The sequence below is a fragment of the Schistocerca serialis genome, chromosome 9 (genome assembly GCF_023864345.2).
Source record: "Schistocerca serialis cubense isolate TAMUIC-IGC-003099 chromosome 9, iqSchSeri2.2, whole genome shotgun sequence".
Classification (NCBI taxonomy): Eukaryota; Metazoa; Arthropoda; class Insecta; order Orthoptera; family Acrididae; genus Schistocerca; species Schistocerca serialis.
Genome location: NC_064646.1, coordinates 131,911,852 through 131,936,111, shown reverse-complemented (window position 1 = coordinate 131,936,111; position 24,260 = coordinate 131,911,852). Strand labels below are relative to the sequence as shown.

The window sequence follows — 24,260 nt, the reverse complement described above, 5'->3', positions numbered from 1 at the left end:
CATTGGGAAAATTTGAGGAAAGAGTGGTTCACCTGTAAAGGATTCCGCTTACTGGATGCTGATACAAGCTATTCTTCAGTACTGCTAGAGTGTTTGGGATCCGTACCATGTCAGATTGCAGGAAGACATTGAAGCAGTTCAGAGGCGGGCTGCCAGGTTTGTTACCAGTAGGTTTGTACAACACGTAAGTGTTACGGAGATGCTTTGGGAACTCAAATGGGAATCCCTGGAGGGAAGGCAATGTACTTTTTGAGAAACACTATTGATAGAATAGGCATTTGAGGCTGATTGACAAACGATTCTACTGCCGCCAATGGACATTGTGCGTAAGGTCCACGAAGATAAGATACGAGAAATTAGGGCTCATATGGAGCAAGCATATAGACAGTCATCCTTCCCTCGCTCTATTTGTAAGTGTAACTGGATAGGAAATGGCAAGTAGTGCTACAGGGTCCCCTCCATCATGCACCAGATGTAGTTGGACTGATATTCTTTGTAGAAAGCTGTTGCTGTTGAGTACATTACTGGATGAGCAACTACCTATGACCAAACTTTGACAAAGAGATGAACAAATGCGTACGGGAAAGCTATGATGAAAGTGATGAGGAGTGAACATGAAGATATCTCTCACTGCTGGTGCTAAAGCTGCAGTCATCTTCCTGGAGTACGTTATGCAACAATCAAAAACATGCAGTACTGATGTAAAGCTTGTAAAGCCATTGTGTGATAAACCATACTGCCATTGTATATCATCATCGTGATACTACTGTACATGTACACATTCAAGGACTAAGTTTTGTATGAAACTGAATGTGTCTTTGGATTCAATAAAGTACAATCCCCATGTGTTTACACTAAATTTAAGACACTCTCAATGATCTGGTACTGATATATACATGGAATTGCTGGATTAGCATGAATCTGATTTACTTCCATATTTTGCTTAAATCTATTACAGCTGCTGATATAGAACAAAATGAGGTTTCCACTGCACCCAGTGTTCAGGAACACACATTATATCATGACATCTGCACAAGTGTTCATTTACAGAGAATGAAAAAAATGAGAGAGAACACAAAAAATGCAATTTAACCCCTTAATGCCTGAATAAATTTCTTCATGGCAGAGAGAGAGAGAGAGAGAGAGAGAGAGAGAGAGAGAGAGAGAGAGAGAGAGAGAGAGAACAACTACTACTTATGTCACACTAGAAGTACCCTAAACAGTCAGAACATGACATCACATGTCAGGGGCATTGGTAGCTCTGTGTAGAATCTGTACCTCTTGGCACTAGCACTCGAAAACAGTAAACCTTAGACTTTCTAGAGTCACACTGGTATGCTGCGAATTTGTGACACCTGGCATCAAGGGGTTAGTCGTAAATAAAATTTTAGGATCCATAATTGCGAATATAATGAAGTCCAACTTACCTGCGCTCATTTATAAACAAAGGAAAAACAAAAGTATGTAATAAATAAGGCTTTACACATTAGTTAAGGCCAAGATGAGTACATAATGTGTGTTTCCAAAAAAGAGAGAGAGATGCTGATGTTCCTTCCACAAGGCTTATGTGAAATGGTCCTAATGGATAAGATTAAAAAAAAAAAATGAACATTTACGTTTATGAGGTAATGTCAAACTTGTTACAGGCATATTTGATACGGGTCCCACTCATATGAGTGGTATTTTAAGGATGTGTCACACAAGTGATTTTTAAGCAATCTGGTTTGTAGAGGAAATTTCATTAGTACTGGTTCCATGAAGCGAGTTATTGGTATGAAAGTGACATATATATGAGATTCTCCTTACCAAAAACTTCTCAATGCAGTCACAAATTTTGCTTCGTACCCAATACAATTGTAATTTTTATAATAAGTGCAGATTTGGTACATTTTATGTAACAGGTTGTTTTGTATTAATAATGTAAGGGGGCTGACAAATGAAAACAACTTTGTCAAAATGTGTGCAGGCATTATCCTGCAACAGAATGCTATTCATCAACATTGCTGGGTGTTTGTACTTCAAGGCACATGCTTCAAGTTTTGTGAGGTGTCTATGCAGTGCTCTGCACTAGTTATAGTGCTGTGTTTCAGAAAGCCAATGAGCAGTGGGCCCTTGCAGTCTGAGAAATAAGTGATCATGACTTTGCTATAGCCGGTGTGACAGCTGTTTTGACTGCTCTGTAGAAGTATTGTTGGGAAGCCCCTACACATCCTCTGAGCAGTGCCACACTCTCCTCATACAATTTCCATATTTTTGCAGGCCTGAAGAAAAGCATTTGTGGCCATTAATTAATTTTCTTCAGATGAAGAGGTGCACATCTGGGTACCGTCATGGTTCTGTAGGTAGCCACAAAGTCTTTCCATGAAGGCATTGATCACTGTCTGACAATGGGATAAATTATTGACAGTTATGGTGATTACTTTTGAAGTAATAAAGTTTACTTACTTTCTTTTCGTCTGTATCATTTTCATTTGACTGCCCCTTATATAGACATTAATTTGTCCTGTGCAGAAACTTGTCAATGGATAGGTGCCGGCCACCAATAAATTGTCTAGGTTGCTCCTACAATGAACTTCATAAGTAGCTAAGCTTTTAATGTATGGGGATAAATAAATATTGGAGGATGGCAAGGGCATACCATAACTAATGGCATCATGCCTAGTAAATCAATCCAACCTATGGGTTGAGAACATCCATAATTTGTAACTTAATTATTAGGTTTCGGTCTAATATTTTGTTTTCAGAATTCTGTTTTATTGTTAAAAAAATGTTATCTGTGCAACTGTCTTCTAGCACAACCTTGTAATGTTAAATTAGGTTGTTGGTTGGGGCCGGGATGAACATGGCAACAGAGTGACTGATTTTCCACGCAAGACAAATGTTCCTGTTGTGTCCAGAGAAGACTGCATAAACAGTCGGAAGGATTTTGCCCTCATCACCTCTGAGCGGACATTCTGTGGAGGATTTCGGAATGGTTAGTGTTACTGGTAGACTTAGAAATTGTGGTAAAAATATATAAGAACAGAGTAGTACAAGCACTGATACCAGCTAAATTGGCTCATTAATGTATAAGCAAGTAACAAACACAAATGAAGTACTGTGTAATCTTAAGATGGATGAACTGCAGCAGCTGATTGCACCCTTACATCCTAAAACTTGGTAATTGTAATGCTAAATATGATTTTCAGTGCTGTGTGTTGCATCCTCTTTCTGTCTTCTTCTCTTCATAATATATGAATAGCATAAATACCAAATGGCAGCAAGTAAATATATTTTTCTTTATTTCACTATGGATGAAATACATTAACCATTAGATCAAAAATATAAGAGATAGAATGTGTTGCTAGTTAAACTTCTAAACACATACAGGTACGTATCCAGAAATTAAATCACTCACTACACTAATTGAAATTCAGAGTTGTTCGCCATTCAATTCTCACAAACTTTGCTGATCTATTGTCTGACTGCAAACATATGTCCTGATAAACCTATCACACACTGTCACACTTTTCTGGGCTTTCATGTGTAAGAGTACTGCATACCATGGCACTGTCACTGCAACCTCCTTGCCTTGGGAGTGAGATTTTTGTTTTGGATTTTTAATGTGTTTTTGGTTTGTTACTGAATGGGAAACTAATATAGTTACGTGTGCACTGTTTTAACCTCTTTTCTAATATTTTGACATATCATTCCACAGTACCGTCTCTCATACAATAAGAGAGTGGCTGTGTGAACAGTGCACAATAGTTACAAACAAAATATAAAAGATGTTTATAAAATCTTGTCCTTGTTGACGTAACATGAAGGTATTTTATAAATGTCATATGTATTTTATTTGTAATTATTGTGCACTGTTAACAGAACTAGTCTCTTATTGTATGACAAGAGGTGTATTATTTCTCTAGAAGTTGGGTCCACAATGTGAACAGTCGACAAAATGGATTGGCCCTGTAAAAATTTTTTTTTCTATACAAATGGTCTAATGATGGCAATTTAATTTTGCTGAAACTGGTCATCACTGTATTTTTGTGCAGTCTGGGCGAATAAACTTCTGTAAGGAGAACAACCATGTTATTCTGAGATCACCTCCAGTGCAGCCGACAATGTCATGTAATCATCATAAGATGTTTTTATTTCTCAGTTTAATGATGAAAACAAAATGGAGCCTGTGAAAGCTTCAAAAAGCATTTTTTTTGCAATATAAAATGTTATCAATTTGAATAGTTTGACAGATCACTTTCCTCAAACACAGCCACTGTGGACAGCAACAAATATTGTATCCTCAATTAAATTTTCTGTAATATTAAAAAGAAAACTAATATCATTACACCTTCAGAAATTCTTCTACACTATAGGAGGAATTGCCTTTCAGTTTGTGTTTGAAGGTAATATTATTGTGTATTAAACCCTAGGAGCATGAATAAGGTGGATGTTTAAGGATTTAAAACTAATGATCTGTAAGTTTTTGCTATGTGATGGTAACCTAGTGAGGAAGGACATTGTGTTGCAAAAAATGGGTTACTTTTCTCAGCTTTTCTCAATGTTGATAGACCAGTTACTTCTTCAGTTTGTTGGAAGTTCAGTATAGTACCTTGTGATGATTGTTTCGTCATGTTTTAAGTAGTCAATAACTAGGATTCCATCTTTATCCTGAAAGATGGTTGCAAGAAACTTGTCTGCTGATCTTTGTGTCTTAAACTTCTTGGGACATGAAGAACCACTGTGCCTCCATTCTTAGACTGTTCTTGGTCTTTGAATCATAAGTGTATAACCATGTTTGTTCCACGATGGTGAGACAGTCCAAAAATCCCACAGATCCTGGTGAAATTGGACCAACATGGACTATGAAGCAACCACTTGTTCATGCTTTTGGTCTGCTTTTGACCCATTTTGGAATCTATTTGTCTGAGAGCTTTCTCATATTGAAAATCTTATGAGCAATATTACCCACATGTTCTTGGGATATGCCTAGAGCCTCTGCTATCTTTTTAGTAGTTTCCCTCTGATCATCCAGGATTGTGGCGTGAACAGCATCCATAGTTTCCAGAACTGTGACTGGAGTTGGCCTTCCAGAACATCTCCATCTTCGGTGCTGAAATGCCCTGTTTTAAATGCAGGAACATAATTTTTGATTGTAGAATAGGGTGGGCAGTTACCACGCAATGTATCAGCATCATAAATTTATTCGGCTGGTTCCCTTCTACAAAGAAAAGTAATCACAGCACAACTCTTTCACTGTTAATATCTATTTTCTTGTGGCATGTTCAGATAAAACATGCACAGGAAAATAAAAACCAATGTTACTGCTGTGCAATTACTGTCACACATAATGCAAGGAACAAAGTACAATCAAAACATCAGCATTATTCTATGTCAGTTTTAACTAGGAAAAGCCAAGAACTTAGCAGCAGCTCTCCCTTGTACATCATTGCATTGGGGTGGTCAAAAGTTTTTTTGACAGAATACTTAAATGCTTTCTGTGCCACATTAAGGCCGCAAATAGTTAATGTAAGTCACTTCTCCTTGAAGTGTTATATTTATGTATGTTACTGTAGTTTTTGAACTATGATTAATCGTTGATAACAAACTTCACAAGGAAGTAAACTTACGGTAAGGCTGTTGTTATCAGGTTGCCCAAGTGTTTAAAGAACTGTCTACAAGAAATGCTAGAGTGGGTAATTCATCTGAAACTGATTATAAACCTCAATGCAACAAACACGTTTTTCCTCAGTGACAATTTATTTCACAACATAATTCCATAAGACATTTGTTTGCTGTTGAAGCATGTGTGACTATGGGAACGATAGATCTAAAGAAATATTTGGAGAAAAGAAAAACAGCTGTATAAATATAAAAAATGTGGATGATAAGTATTACTTAGAGTGGAAGACTGAAAAGTGGAAGGAATATACAGAAGGACTATACAAAGGTAACAAACTTGAAGGCAGTTTCATGAAAAGGGAAGAGGAAGTAAATATGGATGAGATAGAAGGTATGACACAGCAACAATAATTTGAAAGTGCACTAAAAGACTAAAGCTGAAATAAGGTCCTTGGAATAGGCAACATTCCCTCAGAATTATTGAGGGCCTCTGAAGAACATACCACAACAAAACAATTCCATCCGTTATCCAAGATAACGAGGCTCTTTAAATACCTTCAGACTTCATAAGGAAGGTAATTATTCCAAATCCAAAGGTGCTGTCAATCTAAATATTACACAACGACCATCAGCTCAAGACTCCATGGTTTCAAAATACTGATGGCAGTTATTGCAGAAGAATGCACAGACTGGTAGAAGCTGACTCACAGGGAAGTTCACTTTGGGTTCTGGAGAAATGTAGGAACACATGTGGAAATACTGACACTAAATGTAATTTAAAAGACAGACTGAAGAGAGCCAAACCTAAGTGTCTTGCATTTGTAGGCTTGGAGAATGTTCTCGAAAGTATTATGAGAGATGTTCCCAATGTGTTGAGACATGTTTTATCATCTTGTCCCTTCTTATCATCAGTGTTTTTCACACATCCCTTTCCTCATCAAATCTATGGTTAATCTTCTAATTTCATACTTTATCATCCACCAAATTTTCAACATCATTCTATAGCATCACATCTTGAATGCTTCATTTCTCTTCTAGCTTCATTTCTCTTCTAAACAGTTTTCCCACAGTCCATGATTCACTTTCACACAATACTGTGCTCCAAATGTAAAGTTCAGAAATTTCTTACTCCAATTAAGGCAAGTGTTTGACACTGGCATTTTTTAAAAAGTAATGCCATGTTTGCCTTTGATATCTCCTTTTTGTGTCATCTTAGCTCTGTCCATGTTTTATTTTCTGCCTAGGTAGCAGAATTCCGTAACTTCCTCTACTTCGTAATCCCCAATTCTGATAAGTTTCTTGCTCTTCTCATTTTGGCTATTTCTCATTACTTTCCTCATTATTTGGTTTAATCTGAATCCAAATTATGTGCTCATTAGACTGTTCATTTTATTAAATGCACTGTAATGCTTCCTCACTCTCACTGACAATAGCGATGCCTTCAGCGAATCTTAGGTTAATATTCTTTCACCCTGAATTTTAATCCCATTCCTGAGCCTCTCTTTTATCTCTGTCATATTGTCTCTGATGCACAGACTGAACAGTAAGGGAAAACTGAACAGTAAGAGAAAAAGCTGTATCCTTGTCTTACATTCTTATTGTTTCATCTGGTTCAAAACATCTTGCGCCTTCTCCTGAAGTAGAAGGGAAGGGGGGAGGGGGGGGGGGGAGTGAACACACACACACACACACACACACACACACACACACACACACACACACACACACACCACATGGCCACTACTTTTAATAATATTTTTGCTATTCCATCCTGGACTTCGTTGTTTGAACACCTTGCACCATTAAACATGGGCAGAGTCACTACCGATTCTCTGGTGCCTTCAGTTTGTATAACAAGCAGTAAAGGAAACTAAGAAGAAAGTTGGAAAGGAATTAAAGTTTGAGGAGAAGAAATAAAAAAAATGTTATTAAGTTTGTCCATGACATCGTAAATAAGTCAGGGATTGCAAAGAACTTGGAAGATCATTTTAGTGGAATGGATATTGTCTGAAAAGAGGCTATAAAATGAACATAAAAAAGTAAAATAAGAATAACAATACAGTAGGATTACATTAGGTCAATCTGAGGGAATTAGATTAAGAAGTGTGAGACACTGGAAGTAGCTAATGAGTTTTGCTATTTGAGCAGCAAACTAACTGATACATAGAGAAGATATAAAGTGCAGACTGGAAATAACAAGAAATGCATTCCTGAAAAAGAGAAAATGTGTTTTCTGAAGATATTTGTCTGGAGTGTAGCTTTGTGCAGAACTGAAATGTGGACAAAAAGCAGTTCAGACAAGAAGGGAATAGTCTTTTGATATGTGGTGTTACAGAATAGTTTTGAACATTAGATTGGGTAATTAATGAAGAGGTAATGAATTGAATTGGGGGAAGAAGAAATTTATGCTACACACTGGAAGAAAGAATCAGTTGTCAGGGCACATTATGAAGCATCAGGGAGTAGTCAGTTTGGTTACGGAGGGACGCGTGATAGGTAAAATTCGTTGAGGAAGAACAAGACCTTATTGGAGTTGAGTTGGTTCAAATGGGTGTCGGATGAAGTAGTTAATCAGAAATGAAGTGGCTTCCAGCAGAAACTCTTACTGAGTGCTGCATCAAGCAAGTCTTGAGACTGAGGACTCCAGCAACAAGAAGGGATTTTGGTGAATTAAAACAACATAAATATGTCCGTCCTCAAAATCTGATACAATTTGTAATGCAATAGTTACAAACCTCGTATTTTTTAATACGATCTGTAACATGTGGCTTTCTATTTTTATCAGTATAAACACCTAAGAATTAAGATTTTCCATTTCTGTTAATATCATTTATTATTTTTAAACGTGTGATCAGTCCTTGTGTAGTACTGAATTGATTGCATTGTTTTTTGTCAGAGTTCAGTGACAGTCCACTTGCAGAATTTGCAAAGAACCAGTTAGTAATTACCAAGAAAGTATTATCTATATTTTGAAGTGTTGAAAGTTTCTCCATCTGCCGCACGGACAAGAGCAGACCCAGTATTGAGATCTATGATACAACAGTAGTGTTTATTCCCCATTCTGAAAATGCTGTTTCATAGTGTAGATTTCCTGAGTTTTTAAATGTTAGAATCCGTATTCCTTTGAAAAGTAGTTACCACCAAGATTCCTAATACCATAATAACTGAGCCCCTCTAGGAGGATACTGTGAACTACACAACCAAAGGCATTAGATGAGTCACAGAAATGAGACATTTGTGAAATCCAAATTAAGCTAGCTAATTGTCTGATTTGAGTGAGGTGTGCTGTTAGTCTTGCCTTATGTAATCCTTTAGAACCTTAGAGAAGCCAAAAGTACCACCTATCTTATTACCTTTCTTGTAAAGGAATCTGGCAGTAGCATAGTTCAGTCATCTGAAAATATCTCCGGTGATAATGATGCATTGCATTTATGACTGACTACCTTTCACGTATATGAAGAAAAGGATTTTACTTAGTATACTATCAATTCCATGAGAGATTTTTGATTTTGAGGGAGGTTTTTTTACATTCCTGATTTCTTTGGCAGAGTATGAGGTAATTGTGATTTGGCCATATATATGTGGTTTTGCTCCCTGCATGTATTCTACTGCTTTATCCCTTGAACTGTTTATGGGTGTTATCTGAGGTATTCCCAGGAAGTGAATATTAGATACATTGACTGCCAGACTGCTATAATGTTTTATTTAGCTGTGTTCTATAGTAATTTAGTTCTCATATTTAACTGGTTTTCTGATTTTTGTTTCCATTGTTACCCATATTGATTTAATTGTATTATATTACTTACTAATTTCAGACATTATATACAGAATATTCTAAATACTTTCCTTAAGATAGCACAGCATTTCTGGTAATATGAAATGAATCCTACATCTTTGTTTTTCCCACACATCTCGAATAATTTTGTTTTCCATGTACATGATATTCAAATTACTTTTGTAATCAAAGACTTTTTGTGTGTTATTACTGCCATAGTTAATTGTTTTCATGGAAAAGCAGGGAACAGACTCTGTTAAAGATTGACAGAAACTATTTATAAGTATATTAAATTTTGTATTAATAAAGTAGGAAAGTTCTGGTTTTTTGAAGGTGCCCCAATTGGTATCTGCATATAACAACTACTACACACAATTTTTCCAGTAGCAGCAATTCAAAATCACAGGTGTCCAATTTTTGTTCTAGGCAGAAACTACAATGTTAAATAGATGTATGTTTGATATTATTTTTAACATACACGTCAATTCCTCCTTTCTCTGTATGTCCCCTGCAGAAATAGGTTGCTAATTTATAGTACTATGCATTTAACATAGTGGTTGCTGTATTTACATGGTGCTCAGGCAGATATGGTACATAAACATCCTTTTGACATTTCTAAACAGATAAAAAATTCATTGACTTTTCCATAGTCGTCTAATATTCTGATGCATGACGGTAGGTTTATTTAAATTAGTTTCTTTTCTGTGTGGCACTACAGTTATTTGGACCTCTTTTAAAACAGTATGGTGTTTAGGCTAAAGAAAGCTTACCCCTCAACTGTAATCACAGGAATTCTACCATTAGTGACAGTGGCCACTGTTAAATTTTCAGCTATCAGTTCAAATAATCTTATCTTTCCCCCCTCCTGTTAAGGTGTAGATCATGTCTCTAGCTGGGGCAGCACCAATGTGAGCTGTTCCCAGTTAGCAGAAAACCAGTCAGTTTCTGGTTAACTTGTCTGACAGCTTTGTGTATCCAGGATTTATCATGTCACTGCATTACCTCAGTGTAGTCCAGCACCTAGATCACTTGTAAAAATTTATTCTCCATTCTACACCAACTATAGATACCTGGACCTTTGTACTTTAATCCCTAATCAGTGCCTCAATATCCTCTATTACTAGGCCAAAGTTAGAACTAGTTTCTAAAATATTTTGACCAGATGCATAGACCCTAGTTTTTCTTAGTGCTTTTGGCCTGTGTCCTTCTCATGACAGTTACCTAGCACCAAGACATTTCTTTTTCCACTTAGCTAATTTTCCAACACATCCCTTAAATTTGTATTAACGGTCTGCTGTGCCATATTTCTGCCCATAGCTGAACATGAGGGGCTCCTCTTAAAGAGGCTAGATGCTACATATGTTCTTGAGCTTGCTTTCCACCATTTTCCTCTATACATTTTCCCCTCATCCGTTCTTCCATTCCTCCACTCCTACCCAAAATTGCTCCAATTCAGTTTTCAATTCATGTGCTTCACCTCTTGTTCTGTAGTTCTCTACTATTTGAACATATGCTATATATCCACGGGAAAGCTTAACTGAGAATTCCTTCTTCTGACCTACTGTACTTAGTCCACTTAAACTCAGTTCACAACTTACACACATCAATCCCAATCAGTTAAATAACCTGCGGCACCATGCACATTTGTCAACATGGCCATGCTATTGTAAATAATTGCACAGGTATACACATTTCTACATATTAGGGGCCTGTTACAGTTCTGTTTATATTCCTAGATAAGTGTAAGCAAATTACACCTAGTGGCCATAACTTTTAACGCTGAATAACATGTGTAAACTTAATCAAAATCAAACCTGCATTTTTAATTGTAGATAAATGCAAAGTTCTCCAATACTTAGCCATAAGTGAAGTAAAAATTTTTGTTTTGTAAATTAAAAAAATGCCTTCTTGTGCTGCACTGGATTTTATTTCTCCCATACACGTTTCGCTGTTTTTCACTTTGAGGCATATCATCAGTGGGATCTGGAATGATAACAGTTTTGTTTTCATATGTATTATATGTTGATTAGGAAACAGTTCACACCTCATTTTCATGTAAATAGGTGATTATTGACAGTCCTTTACATTTTTGGTTGGCATCTGTGTTTCCTCTCATCTGGTCACATGCTGGAGGTCATACTACAGCTATATTTACGAAATGTAAGCATGTTTTTATATTCCAAAGTTGTTTATTCCCACTTTTCATCTTGTTGCCCATACAGTTGTGATGTACTATCAGTATTCTGTCACTAATTACATTTATTTGACCAAAAACTGTGATTTTGAGATGTAACTACTTTAAGTTTACGATGGGTCACGTCCCGTTTGGTTTTTTTTACATAAATGTTGCCAGCCTAAATAGTATATGGTAGAAACTAACATATTTCATTTCTTTTTTGTGTGAGTATGAGTGTGTTTTTTATTTTTTATAATTTTATTTTTTGTGGGGTATTAGTGGTTATTCAGGGTGAGTTGTTAGAATGCTGAATATGTAACAGCTGGTCAGAGAATGGTTGAAATTTTTGGTGTTCAGCTGATTCGAGTTTTGGTTTAAATGTTTTGTTGAGAGATTCGTGGACAATTGAATGAAAAGAGGGTCGGGTATTATTATTATTATTATTTCTTTCTTTTCTCGGACGTTATGTCTGGTCAAAAATGGAAAGTGGCGCGGACCTTGATCAAGTATGACTTCCTTTTAACTGTACGGTATATGTTATATTGCATTTAGGAACTTTTGGGTAATTGAACATGTATCAATAATTATGGATTTCTGTAGTTGTATATATAAGTTTGGATGTAGCTGTATTGCATTGATGTACTGGTGGATATTGTGTGGTATGACTCCTGTAGTTGATAGTGTAATTGGTATAATGTCAACTTTATCCTAATGCCACATGTCCTTGACTTCCTCAGCCAGTTGGATGTATTTTTCAATTTTTTCTCCCATTTTCTTTTGTATATTTGTTGTATTGGGTATGGATATTTCGATTAGTTGTGTTAATTTCTTCTTTTTATTGGTGAGTATGATGTCAGGTTTGTTATGTGGTGTTGTTTTATCTGTTATAATGGTTCTGTTCCAGTATAATTCGTATTCATCGTTCTCCAGTACATTTTGTGGTGCGTACTTGTATGTGGGAACATGTTGTTTTATAAGTTTATTTTGTAAGGCAAGCTGTTGATGTATTATTTTTGCTACATTGTCATGTCTTCTGGGGTATTCTGTATTTGCTAGTATTGTACATCCACTTGTGATGTGATCTACTGTTTCTATTTGTTGTTTGCAAAGTCTGCATTTATCTGTTGTAGTATTGGGATCTTTAATAATATGCTTGCTGTAATATCTGGTGTTTATTGTTTGATCCTGTATTGCAATCATGAATCCTTCCGTCTCACTGTATATATTGCCTTTCCTTAGCCATGTGTTGGATGCGTCTTGATCGATGTGTGGCTGTGTTAGATGATACGGGTGCTTGCCATGTAGTGCCTTCCCCTTCCAATTCACTTTCTTCGTATCTGTTGATGTTATGTGATCTAAAGGGTTATAGAAGTGGTTATGAAATTGCAGTGGTGTAGCCGATGTATTTATATGAGTGATTGCTTTGTGTATTTTGCTAGTTTCTGCTCGTTCTAGAAAGAATTTTCTTAAATTGTCTACCTGTCCATAATGTAGGGTTTTTATGTCGATAGTCCGCAGCTCGTGGTCGTGCGGTAGCGTTCTCGCTTCCCGCGCCTGAGTTCGATTCCCGGCGGGGTCAGGGATTTTCTCTGCTTCGTGATGACTGGGTGTTGTGTGATGTCCTTAGGTTAGTTAGGTTTAAGTAGTTCTAAGTTCTAGGTGACTGAAGACCACAGATGTTAAGTGTCATAGTGCTCAGAGCCATTTTTATGTCGATAAATCCCCTTCCTCCTTCCTTTCTGCTTAATGTGAATCTTTCAGTTGCTGAATGTATGTGATGTATTCTATATTTGTGGCATTGTGATCGTGTAAGTGTATTGAGTGCTTCTAGGTCTGTGTTACTCCATTTCACTACTCCAAATGAGTAGGTCAATATTGGTATAGCATAAGTATTTATAGCTTTTGTCTTGTTTCTTGCTGTCATTTCTGTTTTCAGTATTTTTGTTAGTCTTTGTCTATATTTTTCTTTTAGTTCTCCTTTAATATTTGTATTATCTATTCCTATTTTTTGTCTGTATCCTAGATATTTATAGGCATCTGTTTTTTCCATCACTTCTATGAAGTCGCTGTGGTTATCCAATATGTAATCTTCTTGTTTAGTGTGTTTTCCCTTGACTATGCTATTTTTCTTACATTTGTCTGTTCCAAAAGCCATATTTATATCATTGCTGAATACTTCTGTTATCTTTAGTAATTGGCTGAGTTGTTGATTTGTTGCTGCCAGTAGTTTTAGATCATCCATGTATAGCAAATGTGTGATTTTGTGTGGGTATGTTCCAGTAATATTGCATCCATAATTTGTATTATTTAGCATGTTGGATAGTGGGTTCAGAGCAAGGCAGAACCAGAAAGGACTTAATGAGTCTCCTTGGTATATTCCACGCTTAATCTGTATTGGCTGTGATGTGATATTATTTGAATTTGTTTGGATATTAAGTGTGGTTTTCCAATTTTTCATTACTATGTCTAGGAACTGTATCAATTTAGGATCTATTTTGTATATTTCCAATATTTGTAGTAACCATGAGTGGGGTACACTATAAAAAGCTTTTTGGTAATCAATGTATGCATAGTGTAGCGACCTGTGTTTGGTTTTAGCTTGATATATCACCTCTGCATCTATTATCAGTTGCTCTTTACATCCTCGTGCTCCTTTGCAACAGGCTTTTTGTTCTTCATTTATAATTTTGTTCTGTGTTGTATGTGTCATTAATTTCTGTGTAATGACTGAAGTTAATAGTTTGTATATTGTTGGTAGACATGTTATGGCTGATATTTTGCTGGGTTTGCTGTGTCTGCTTGATCTCTAGGTTTCAGATAAGTTATTCCATGTGTAAGTGTATCAGGGAATGCGTATGGGTCTGCAGTGTAACTGTTAAATAATTTAATATAATAGAGGGAAACATTCCACGTGGGAAAAATATATCTAAAAACAAAGATGATGTGACTTAGCGAACGAAAGCGCTGGCAGGTCGATAGACACACAAACAAACACAAACATACACACAAAATTCTAGCTTTCGCAACAAACGGTTGCTTCATCAGGAAAGAGGGAAGGAAAGGGAAAGACGAAAGGAAGTGGGTTTTAAGGGAGAGGGTAAGGAGTCATTCCAATCCCGGAAGCGGAAAGACTTACCTTAGGGGGAAAAAAGGACGGGTATACACTCGTGCGCGCGCGCGCGCACGCACACACACACACACACACACACACACACACACACACACACACACACACACACACACACACACACACACACACGTTTGGGCAGAGATGTCAGTCGAGGCGGAAGTGCAGAGGCAAAGATGATGTTGAATGACAGGTGAGGTATGAGTGGCGGCAACTTGAAATTAGCGGAGATTGAGGCTTGGTGGGTAATGGGAAGAGAGGATATATTGAAGAGCAAGTTCCCATCTCCGGAGTTCGGATAGGTTGGTGTTGGTGGGAAGTATCCAGATAACCCGGACGGTGTAACACTGTGCCAAGATGTGCTGGCCATGCACCAAGGCATGTTTAGCCACAGGGTGATCCTCATTACCAACAAACACTGTCTGCCTGTGTCCATTCATGCGAATGGACAGTTTGTTGCTGGTCATTCCCACATAGAATGCATCACAGTGTAGGCAGGTCAGCTGGTAAATCACGTGGGTGCTTTCACATGTGGCTCTGCCTTTGATCGTATACACCTTCCGGGTTACAGGACTGGAGTAGGTGGTGGTGGGAGGGTGCATGGGACAGGTTTTACACCGGGGGCGGTTACAAGGATAGGAGCCAGAGGGTAGGGAAGGTGGTTTGGGGATTTCATAGGGATGAACTAAGAGGTTACGAAGGTTAGGTGGACGGCGGAAAGACACTCTTGGTGGAGTGGGGAGGATTTCATGACGGATGGATCTCATTTCAGGGCAGGATTTGAGGAAGTCGTATCCCTGCTGGAGAGCCACATTCAGAGTCTGGTCCAGTCCCGGAAAGTATCCTGTCACAAGTGGGGCACTTGTGTGGTGCTTCTGTGGTGGATTCTGGGTTTGAGGGGATGAGGAAGTGGCTCTGGTTATTTGCTTCTGTACCAGGTCGGGAGGGTAGTTGCGGGATGCGAAAGCTGTTGTCAGGTTGTTGGTGTAATGGTTCAGGGATTCCGGACTGGAGCAGATTCGTTTGCCACGAAGACCTAGGCTGTAGGGAAGGGACCGTTTGATGTGGAATGGGTGGCAGCTGTCATAATGGAGGTACTGTTGCTTGTTGGTGGGTTTGATGTGGACGGACGTGTGAAGCTGGCCATTGGACAGGTGGAGGTCAACGTCAAGGAAAGTGGCATGGGATTTGGAGTAGGACCAGGTGAATCTGATGGAACCAAAGGAGTTGAGGTTGGAGAGGAAATTCTGGAGTTCTTCTTCACTGTGAGTCCAGATCATGAAGATGTCATCAATAAATCTGTACCAAACTTTGGGTTGGCAGGCCTGGGTAACCAAGAAGGCTTCCTCTAAGTGACCCATGAATAGGTTGGCATACGAGGGGCCCATCCTGGCACCCATGGCTGTTCCCTTTAATTGTTGGTATGTCTGGCCTTCAAAAGTGAAGAAGTTGTGGGTCAGGATGAGGGCTAAGGTGATGAGGAAAGAGGTTTTAGGTAGGGTGGCAGGTGATCGGCGTGAAAGGAAATGCTCCATCGCAGCGAGGCCCTGGACGTGTGGAATATTTGTGTATAAGGAAGTGGCATCAATGGTTACAAGGATGGTTTCCGGGGGTAACAGATTGGGTAAGGATTCCAGGCGTTAACATCATCTTTGCCTCTGCACTTCCGCCTCGACTGACATCTCTGCCCAAACTCTTTGTCTTTAAATATATCTGCTTGTGTCTGTGTGTGTGTGTGTGTGTGTGTGTGTGTGTGTGTGTGCGCGAATGTATACCAGTCCTTTTTTCCCTCTAAGGTAAGTCTTTCCGCTCCCGGGATTGGAATGACTCCTTACCCTCTCCCTTAAAACCCACTTCCTTTCATCTTTCCCTCTTTCCTGACGAAGCAACCGTTTGTTGTGAAAGCTAGAATTTTGTGTGTATGTTTGTGTTTGTTTGTGTGTCTATCGACCTGCCAGCACTTTCGTTCGGTAAGTCACATCATCTTTGTTTTTAGGTATATGTCAAATAATTTAGTTAGATGTGAATGTGTTGAGGTGAATTTCTTTAGCCAGAAATTTGCTATTTTATCTTTTCCAGGGGCTTTCCAATTGTGAGTAGAATTAATTGCTTGGGCGACTTCATGTTGCAAAATTATCACTTCGGGCATTTGTGGTATCATCTTGTATGTATCTGTTTCTGCTTGTATCCACCGTGCATGCCTGTTATGTTGTACCGGGTTTGACCATATGTTGCTCCAGAAGTGTTCCATGTCTGTTATGTTTGGTGGATTGTCTATTTTAATGTGTGTGTTATCTATTGTCTGGTAAAATTTCTTTTGGTTTTTGTTGAATGTTTGGTTTTGTTTCCTTCTATTTTCACTTTTTTTGTATCTTCTAAGTCGTTTGGCCAATGCTTGTAATTTCTGCTTCTTTTCATCTAATTGCTCTATCGCTTCTTGTTGTGAGATTTTACCTAACCTTTTTTGTTTTTTTCTGACATTTCATTTCTTATAAATTGTGTTAGCTGTCCGATGTCTTTTCTCAGTTTTTCTATTCTGATCTGTAGCCTGTGTTGCCATGCTGGTTTTGTGGGTTTCTTCTGTGTGTGTGTTGGTTGGTTCTGATCTCTGCCTAGTGTGTGTATTTAGTGTAGTGAGTGCTCCTATATAAACCAATAGTTGTAACTCTTCCATAGTGTTGTTTTCATTTATTTTGTTGTGTATGATTGTGTTGATAGTTTTTATTGTTGTTTCTATTTGTGGGTTATTTGGCGGTCTATGCAAGAATGGTCTAATGTCTGTATTTGTGTCTTTGTATTCTATATATGTCAGCTGAAATTTTTCTTCTATATCTAACATGTGGGTCACTTCGTGTTCCATTTTTGTGCTTGTTCTGGTGGCTGTCTTAAGATTTCATTTTCCTCTGACTGTTCTTTGTCTGTTTGCTCTGGGATGTTTGAGTCCATTACTGTATTTTCTTCTTCTTCTGATTGCACATTATTTTGTTCCAGTATTTGTTGTACTTGTTGTTTGATGTTATCTAATTCTGACTGGGGTATCCTGTTATTTTTGATTATTACACGGATCTGATCAGCTAGTCGTTGTTCTGTTAAAAATTTTAATTCTGGGTATCTGGTAATAAATGTTGTGTATACTTTTGATCTGTATCCAGTTGTATTGGTTCCTAGGTTTGTTGCTTGGTAATAACAGAACATGTGGTGTCGATTAACTTCATCTGACCATCTCATCCTCTGTCTTTGTTTTCCTTCTAGGGTGGTTGCAGGTAGCATATCCTGCAAAACACCTCTATTTGGATTTAAATCATTTTCCAGTTGGCTAGCAGTGTCGTTACCATTGTGGGCGGGCATAGGGTTCAAACGTCGTCCCCGACCATGACGGCGCTTGTCTGAGGCTTCTTTAATTCTGTCCTGAACAAACTAATCACACTAAAAGGGGGGTTAGCCCTATTAGTGGTTCGTTCTTTTCGTCGCCTTTTACGACTGGCAGAACATACCGGAGGCCTATTCTTTTCCCGGGCCTCCACGGGTTTTATTATTATTTATTATTATTATAGCCCTGTGTTGTAGTGTTAAACTATTAATTTATCTATTAGTGTAAGCAATGAGTTGTTTGGCACGAGTATTTGATCATTCAACTGGGTGTTCTTTTCCTGCTTTGGTTTTCTGTATGTGGTAATTTTCTTGCAAAACAATGGGTACAATTGTAACATAGTCACACAGTTAAACAACAAAATTAAAAATAAAATAAAGTAGAAAACCATTAATGTCACAACGGAACCAAACACAACCACATTCATTCACAGGGTGTATACGTGAACAAGGAAAAAAAATTCCCGGGTTTCCCGGTTGAAAATACACTTTCTCCTGGGTGAAAATACACATTTTCCATGTTAAATGACAGTATACTTTTTCTCGGCACTGTAAAACTTATCAGTTGTTAGAATGTTTATGGTTTTCTACAGAGACGTAGAATTTGCCGGTAACTTAGGAAACTAAACCCAGGGGGGGAAAACACGTTTTAGAAAGATCTTTGATGTGCAGCAACATGTAGGCTGCATTTCTTCATTTTACAGAGGTATAAATTCGAATTCCACCAAACACGGCATGTTACTTTCCGAAGTAAAGAAATCGAGATTGCGACGCGCTTTTGTAAGCCAGTCATAGCTCATGTCACTTGACCTCGGCAGCTGATGAGGGCACAGGACACGTAGGGTAGTCAACCAATAGCAAGATCACTCTTAAGTTGCACGGACACACAAAAAGAAAAGTTAATGGTTTAAATTAATATACATAGTTTTGCTAGAAGAAAAACAAAGCTTTCACAAATAATATTGGTCTCGAATATTAATAAGCTACAAGAGAAGCTAAGCTTCCACATATAATGCTGATCATTTTGCGCGTGTTACACTTTAAGATAAATCACACAAATGTGCCAGTAAAATTTTTAATAACGACGTAAAGGTATGATCTTCTGGGCTCGAAATTCTTCTACATGGTCATCCTCAAAGAGTTGATTTTTAGATGAGAGTCAAACGCTCTGTGATTTAAGAAATTCATCGTACATTCTCGCACATAGTTCATCTTGCGTAAAAGGAAATTTACTTTGAAAGTAACACTTTTCAAACCACCATTCGTAATATTTTTCCGTGACCTGCTAGAAATTGGTTCGTTTCAGCAATTGCCAGAGAGCGCCAGATAACAGGCGTCACTGCGCATGCGCAGCTACGGTGACGCAGGAAGCCTGCACGTTCGTACGTGTAAAACATTAAAAGATCTTGCATTATGTCATAAAAGAAACAAGACATCAAAGGATACTTCAAGGACATCGGAATTTCATGAACCATACTAAAATGCATAATTCGGCTTAAAGTGCACAATCGTATATCCAGATTCGGATGTAAATTTTCTTGAGTACCAGTACTGTATTATCTCGTGTTTGGTTCTTTATTATGGCATAATGCCAAACGAGCCAGAAGATGAAAAATGTGCACTTAAAATGAAGCAAACAGTTGAAACTAGCCAACAGTGTGAAATTAAACACTTCGTTTCAAATAAATTGACTGCCTCAGCGCAAAATATTAATAAAAGCCAAATCCCTTTAGCAAACCGAGAAAAATAACTTCGTTGTTCTGCAATGTGATTAACGCCTGACTGTCAGAAAGGTGAAACTAGTAACATATTTTAGCCTTCCGTAACTATGCGAACGTATTTTAATTCATCTGGTAGCTCCCGGCCACAGAAATCCGATTTTTGTTTTCATTTAATGCAAGAGCAACAAACGAAGAGGAAACAGCAAAATCACTAAACGTAAACACAGGTCCCGTAGAGACTACCCACCTCCCCACTACAACTCAAGACTGCCCTATGCATCAGCCCTGGATCTACAATGTTTCCGAACCGGAGCAATTAGATAGTGGCGCCCAGCCACACATCTGTAGCCTGCAGCGGGAGAGCGTACTGCTCACAAGCGACTCAACTGCGCATGCGCAAGAGCCCGCCCGCAAATGCTCAAATGTAAATAGCTGTCATGTCACCTCATCAGAGGCAATTTGTTGTTAGGAAGCACTACATATTCTTCCTAATGCCTTTGACACACTTTGGTTGGCAGACGCTTGTATGAACACCGTGTTTTGTTGTTGTATATGGCGCATTTCCTTTGCAACTTAAGTTTTATTTATTTATTTTTTTTCTCTCGTTCATGTTTTTTTGCTGCAGCATTATTCTGCAGAAGCGGGATACAGTAATATCCTTCGTTAGAGTATTGGTCCTTACCAGTCAAAATAACAAAAATTTAACTGGTGACTAAAACAAGGAAAAGTTCCCGGAATTCTAAAAAATTCCCGGGTTTTTCCCGGTTTTCTCCCAGACGAAAAAATTCCCGGGTTTTTCCCAGATGTCCCGGGTCGTATACACCCTGATTCAGTACCATAACAACTATACAGAATAGTCAGGAAAAAATAACAGCAAATGCAAGATGGTATACCATCACATACAAATACAAACTGGCAAATAGTCACAAACATTTCCAAAAGACATGGAATAAATATAACATACACAACAGACATTTCTATCCAAAAATACACCCCAAAACTGACAAAAGCCAGCAATATATACTAGATTGCAGGTGTATATCAATTACAGCGTAGCACTTGTGATGGCAGATACCGTATTTACTCGAATCTAAGCCACACTTTTTTTCCGGTTTTTGTAATCCAAAGAACCACCTGCGGCTTAGAGTCGAGTGCAAAGCAAGCGGAAGTTCCGAAAAATGTTGGTAGGTGCCGCCACAACTAACTTCTGCCGTCGAATATATTTAGCGCTACACAGGCATACTTTGTAGGCACAAAGATAAATACTGGCGCAAAAACCTCTGCGTCAGTAAACAAATTTTTAAAAAAGTGCAAGACGAGCTTTTTTGTCTCCGCCCCGAATTTCGACCACTGCATTTTCATATCCAACAAAGTAAATACAAATTCCGTATTGTTCATCTTCGAATGTAGCAGAATTCCAATGTACTATGAAAATCCGACTGGCAAGACTGTTAGGGATGTTTGTCAATATGGCCAACACTACGTTCTGAATTTTTTCCTACCTGTGAAAAGAGATGGTGGCTAATAGGAACCTGATGAAATGTGAATCATATGCAGTATTCTCTTCACCATAAGAATAATATGAATATAAACATTTTGCGATGTATTCTTTCGTGTTTGCTGCTATCTCATTTAAATCCTGTCTGCCTAATAAACTACGAAACTAGAGTGAGACAACAGCAAACGCGGAAGAATATACGTATCGTGTCATGTTTATATTCGTGTTATTCTTATGCCTAATAGTGATACAGTAAGAAATGAAGCACGGCAACTGACTAGATTTTTAAATCTAAGATGACTAATTTCTGTGCAGAATTTGATGTACTAAAGAAGCCTAACTCTCGTTCAGAATATGTTCTATCATACGCAGTCTATTATTTGATTCTTGTTGATCATTATAAAAGAAAGCAGCAGTGTAAGTAACAACAAATAGCAGTCTCCTGCCATTGTTTCGCTAATGAGACGATTCCTCTTTTTTTTTTTTTTTTTTTTTTTTTTTTTTTTTTTTTTTTTAAGTAGCGGTAACGCGCACAAAAGCAAGCCATGTCGCGAGCGGCGACAGGCCGTAAACACGCACTATCAGAATGCGACAAACAATGCATACTACAGTACAGTAATGCATTTCAGCTTAGAGTGACGTAAACATGTATAACAAAGAAAACGGCACTTATCAGATCAAAGCAAAATAAGCAATCGATTCAAACCAGACGAAGCACGTGAAAAAGGAAGGGTACCCGTATAAATATGGACGGAGAGCCTGACGCATAGCAATGGCTACCTGGTAAAAGCTTAACTGCTAAGCTTACAACTCGAACCAAACTACTGCAGCTGTATCGTCTTTCATTCTACCTAAATTGTGTCTCATATTACAATGGACCAACTTTGTTTCGATTTGGAGGTGCGGCCTAAAACACACACACACACACACACACACACACACACACACACACACACAAATTTTCAGCATATATTTTGTTAGGTTGGCAAAATGTATGTGCAAATCAAACAGGACAAGACTCATAATGAAATCAAAGTTTTCAATCAAGTATGTGTAATTAGTGACAGAAAAATGAAATTGCATCACAAAAATAAAGGCAAACAAGATAAAAAAAGAGGGAAGGAAAAAAGTTCTGAACATAAAAACATGCTTATGTTTCATAAATTGAGCTGTAGTGCAACCACCAGCAGTGAGCAGATGAGAGGAAATACAGAGGCCAACTGTAAGTAATTGCTTTTTTACATAAAAAACAAGACATATCTGTAGATTACAAAAAGAGTTCACCGCATATCACAACAAAACTGTTATCATTATAATTCCCACTGATTATGCCTTAAAGTGTAAAAAGGCAAAATGCATCTGGGAGAAATTAAATACAGTGCTGCAAGTGGTGTTTTTTGATGATAAATTATAATTTAATTATAAATTATAATTTGATTATAAATTATTATTTAATTATAAATCTGTGCTTGCTGCAGAGGATGGGCACACAAAAATGCTCCTTAAGTGAAACAGCATTGCAGACAAATGAAGTTTATCCAGTGTTTGTTATAAACAGATTTTAACCTAAGTGCATGATTTCCTCTAAGAACATTCTACTGATAATGAATAATATGATTCAAGAAGCAAAACTTTTGGTATTTGAACTGGAACAGGCACTAATACATTTACTTACTATGTAATATAGATAAAAGTAACTGATAGAACTGATTAATAGTTTACCTTTATGGCAGTATGGAAAAGCAAGGTCTCATCTGGCAGAGTGATACAAAAGTACAGAAAAGCTATTATCATTTCCTTGCTGTGTATGTGAAGCTTGTTATCAATTTCTTTGCCCTCCGTGATGAAGCTTATATATTTATTAATATTTTGTGACATAATGTCAATAATATTGAATGTAGAACTCTGACTTTCTATTGTCAACAGATACAGGGCCCTGTTCAGGTGACAGTGGAGGTGGTCTCTTCCTTCCCTCTGATCCAGGGCGAGGAAGTGATACACAATGGTTTCTGCGTGGAATTGTAAGCCTCTCACTATTTGATCCCGAAACACAGAGCTGTGACTTGAGGCAATACATTGTGTTCACAGATGTTGCAAAGTTCCAGAACTGGATTTTGCAAATAGCACAGAGACTAGAAGATCAACCATAACATAAATGTGATTGCCTCTTACGTTCAGGTGATCCTGAAAACTAAGAGAATATAGTGATTGTTGTATCTAAACTTAATTGTATTTATTGTATTTTCAAGAAGACAAAAGCCATGACTATGGTTACATGCTGTGCTGTGAAAACTGATGACACACATTAGTGATTATGGTTGATGTGTTCAGCACTGTATATGTTCCAGGAAGAATATGATCTCAGTAGCAATTTGAAAGTAAGTGTGTGTGCCATACAAAGTACAAAAGTTGATGGAAGCTATAGATAGTGCTTTGCCATACATGTTAATAAACTGAAACCAACCTGTAATTCTATTATGGTTACTAAATGTGCATTTGATTTGCAGTAGAAGAAAATCAGTTTTTTTGAGCCTCTAGTTGCTAAACCTTACTATGGCCTGTATGTAAGATTCTCCAGAACATTGAACTCAGGATGTAATTTGTAGATTTTTAAAAATTAAAACCTCATAAAATTACTTTATTTAGATGTGATTTTTGACTGCACATCATAATTTTGATGCATAATGACAGTATTATTATAATTTTATTATAAGCAAATATATTTTTGTAAACTTGTTTCCACTTACTTTCATAAATCAAATAAAAATACCAATAGCTGTCTGAAGAGATGCGGAAAATAGAACTATAAGACTGTAGTGAGTAGAGACACAAGACATAAAAAGAAAAATTTTCATAAGTTTTAGAATTACTTCTAAACAGAACAGTAAGAGGAATGTATATTGAGTTATAGATGTAACAACACAGACTTTACTTCAGTAAATTTTATAAAAGTGAAGAAAATAATCCACCATATATGGTAGGCATTGAACAGT

General features: G+C 37.5%; 1 protein-coding gene across 1 annotated transcript in view; it reads left to right on the top strand.

The window, feature by feature from the left end:
• LOC126419148 (serine protease gd-like) overlaps nucleotides 1–23,903 on the top strand; it is a 309,601-nt gene extending 285,698 nt beyond the window's left edge. The window contains exons 8-9 of the mRNA XM_050086257.1: nucleotides 2,818–2,974; nucleotides 23,194–23,903. Of these exons, the coding sequence (XP_049942214.1) occupies nucleotides 2,818–2,974; nucleotides 23,194–23,417 (381 nt within the window). The 3' untranslated portion in view covers nucleotides 23,418–23,903. The remainder of the gene's footprint in view (nucleotides 1–2,817; nucleotides 2,975–23,193) is intronic.
• Nucleotides 23,904–24,260: the final 357 nt, after the last annotated feature.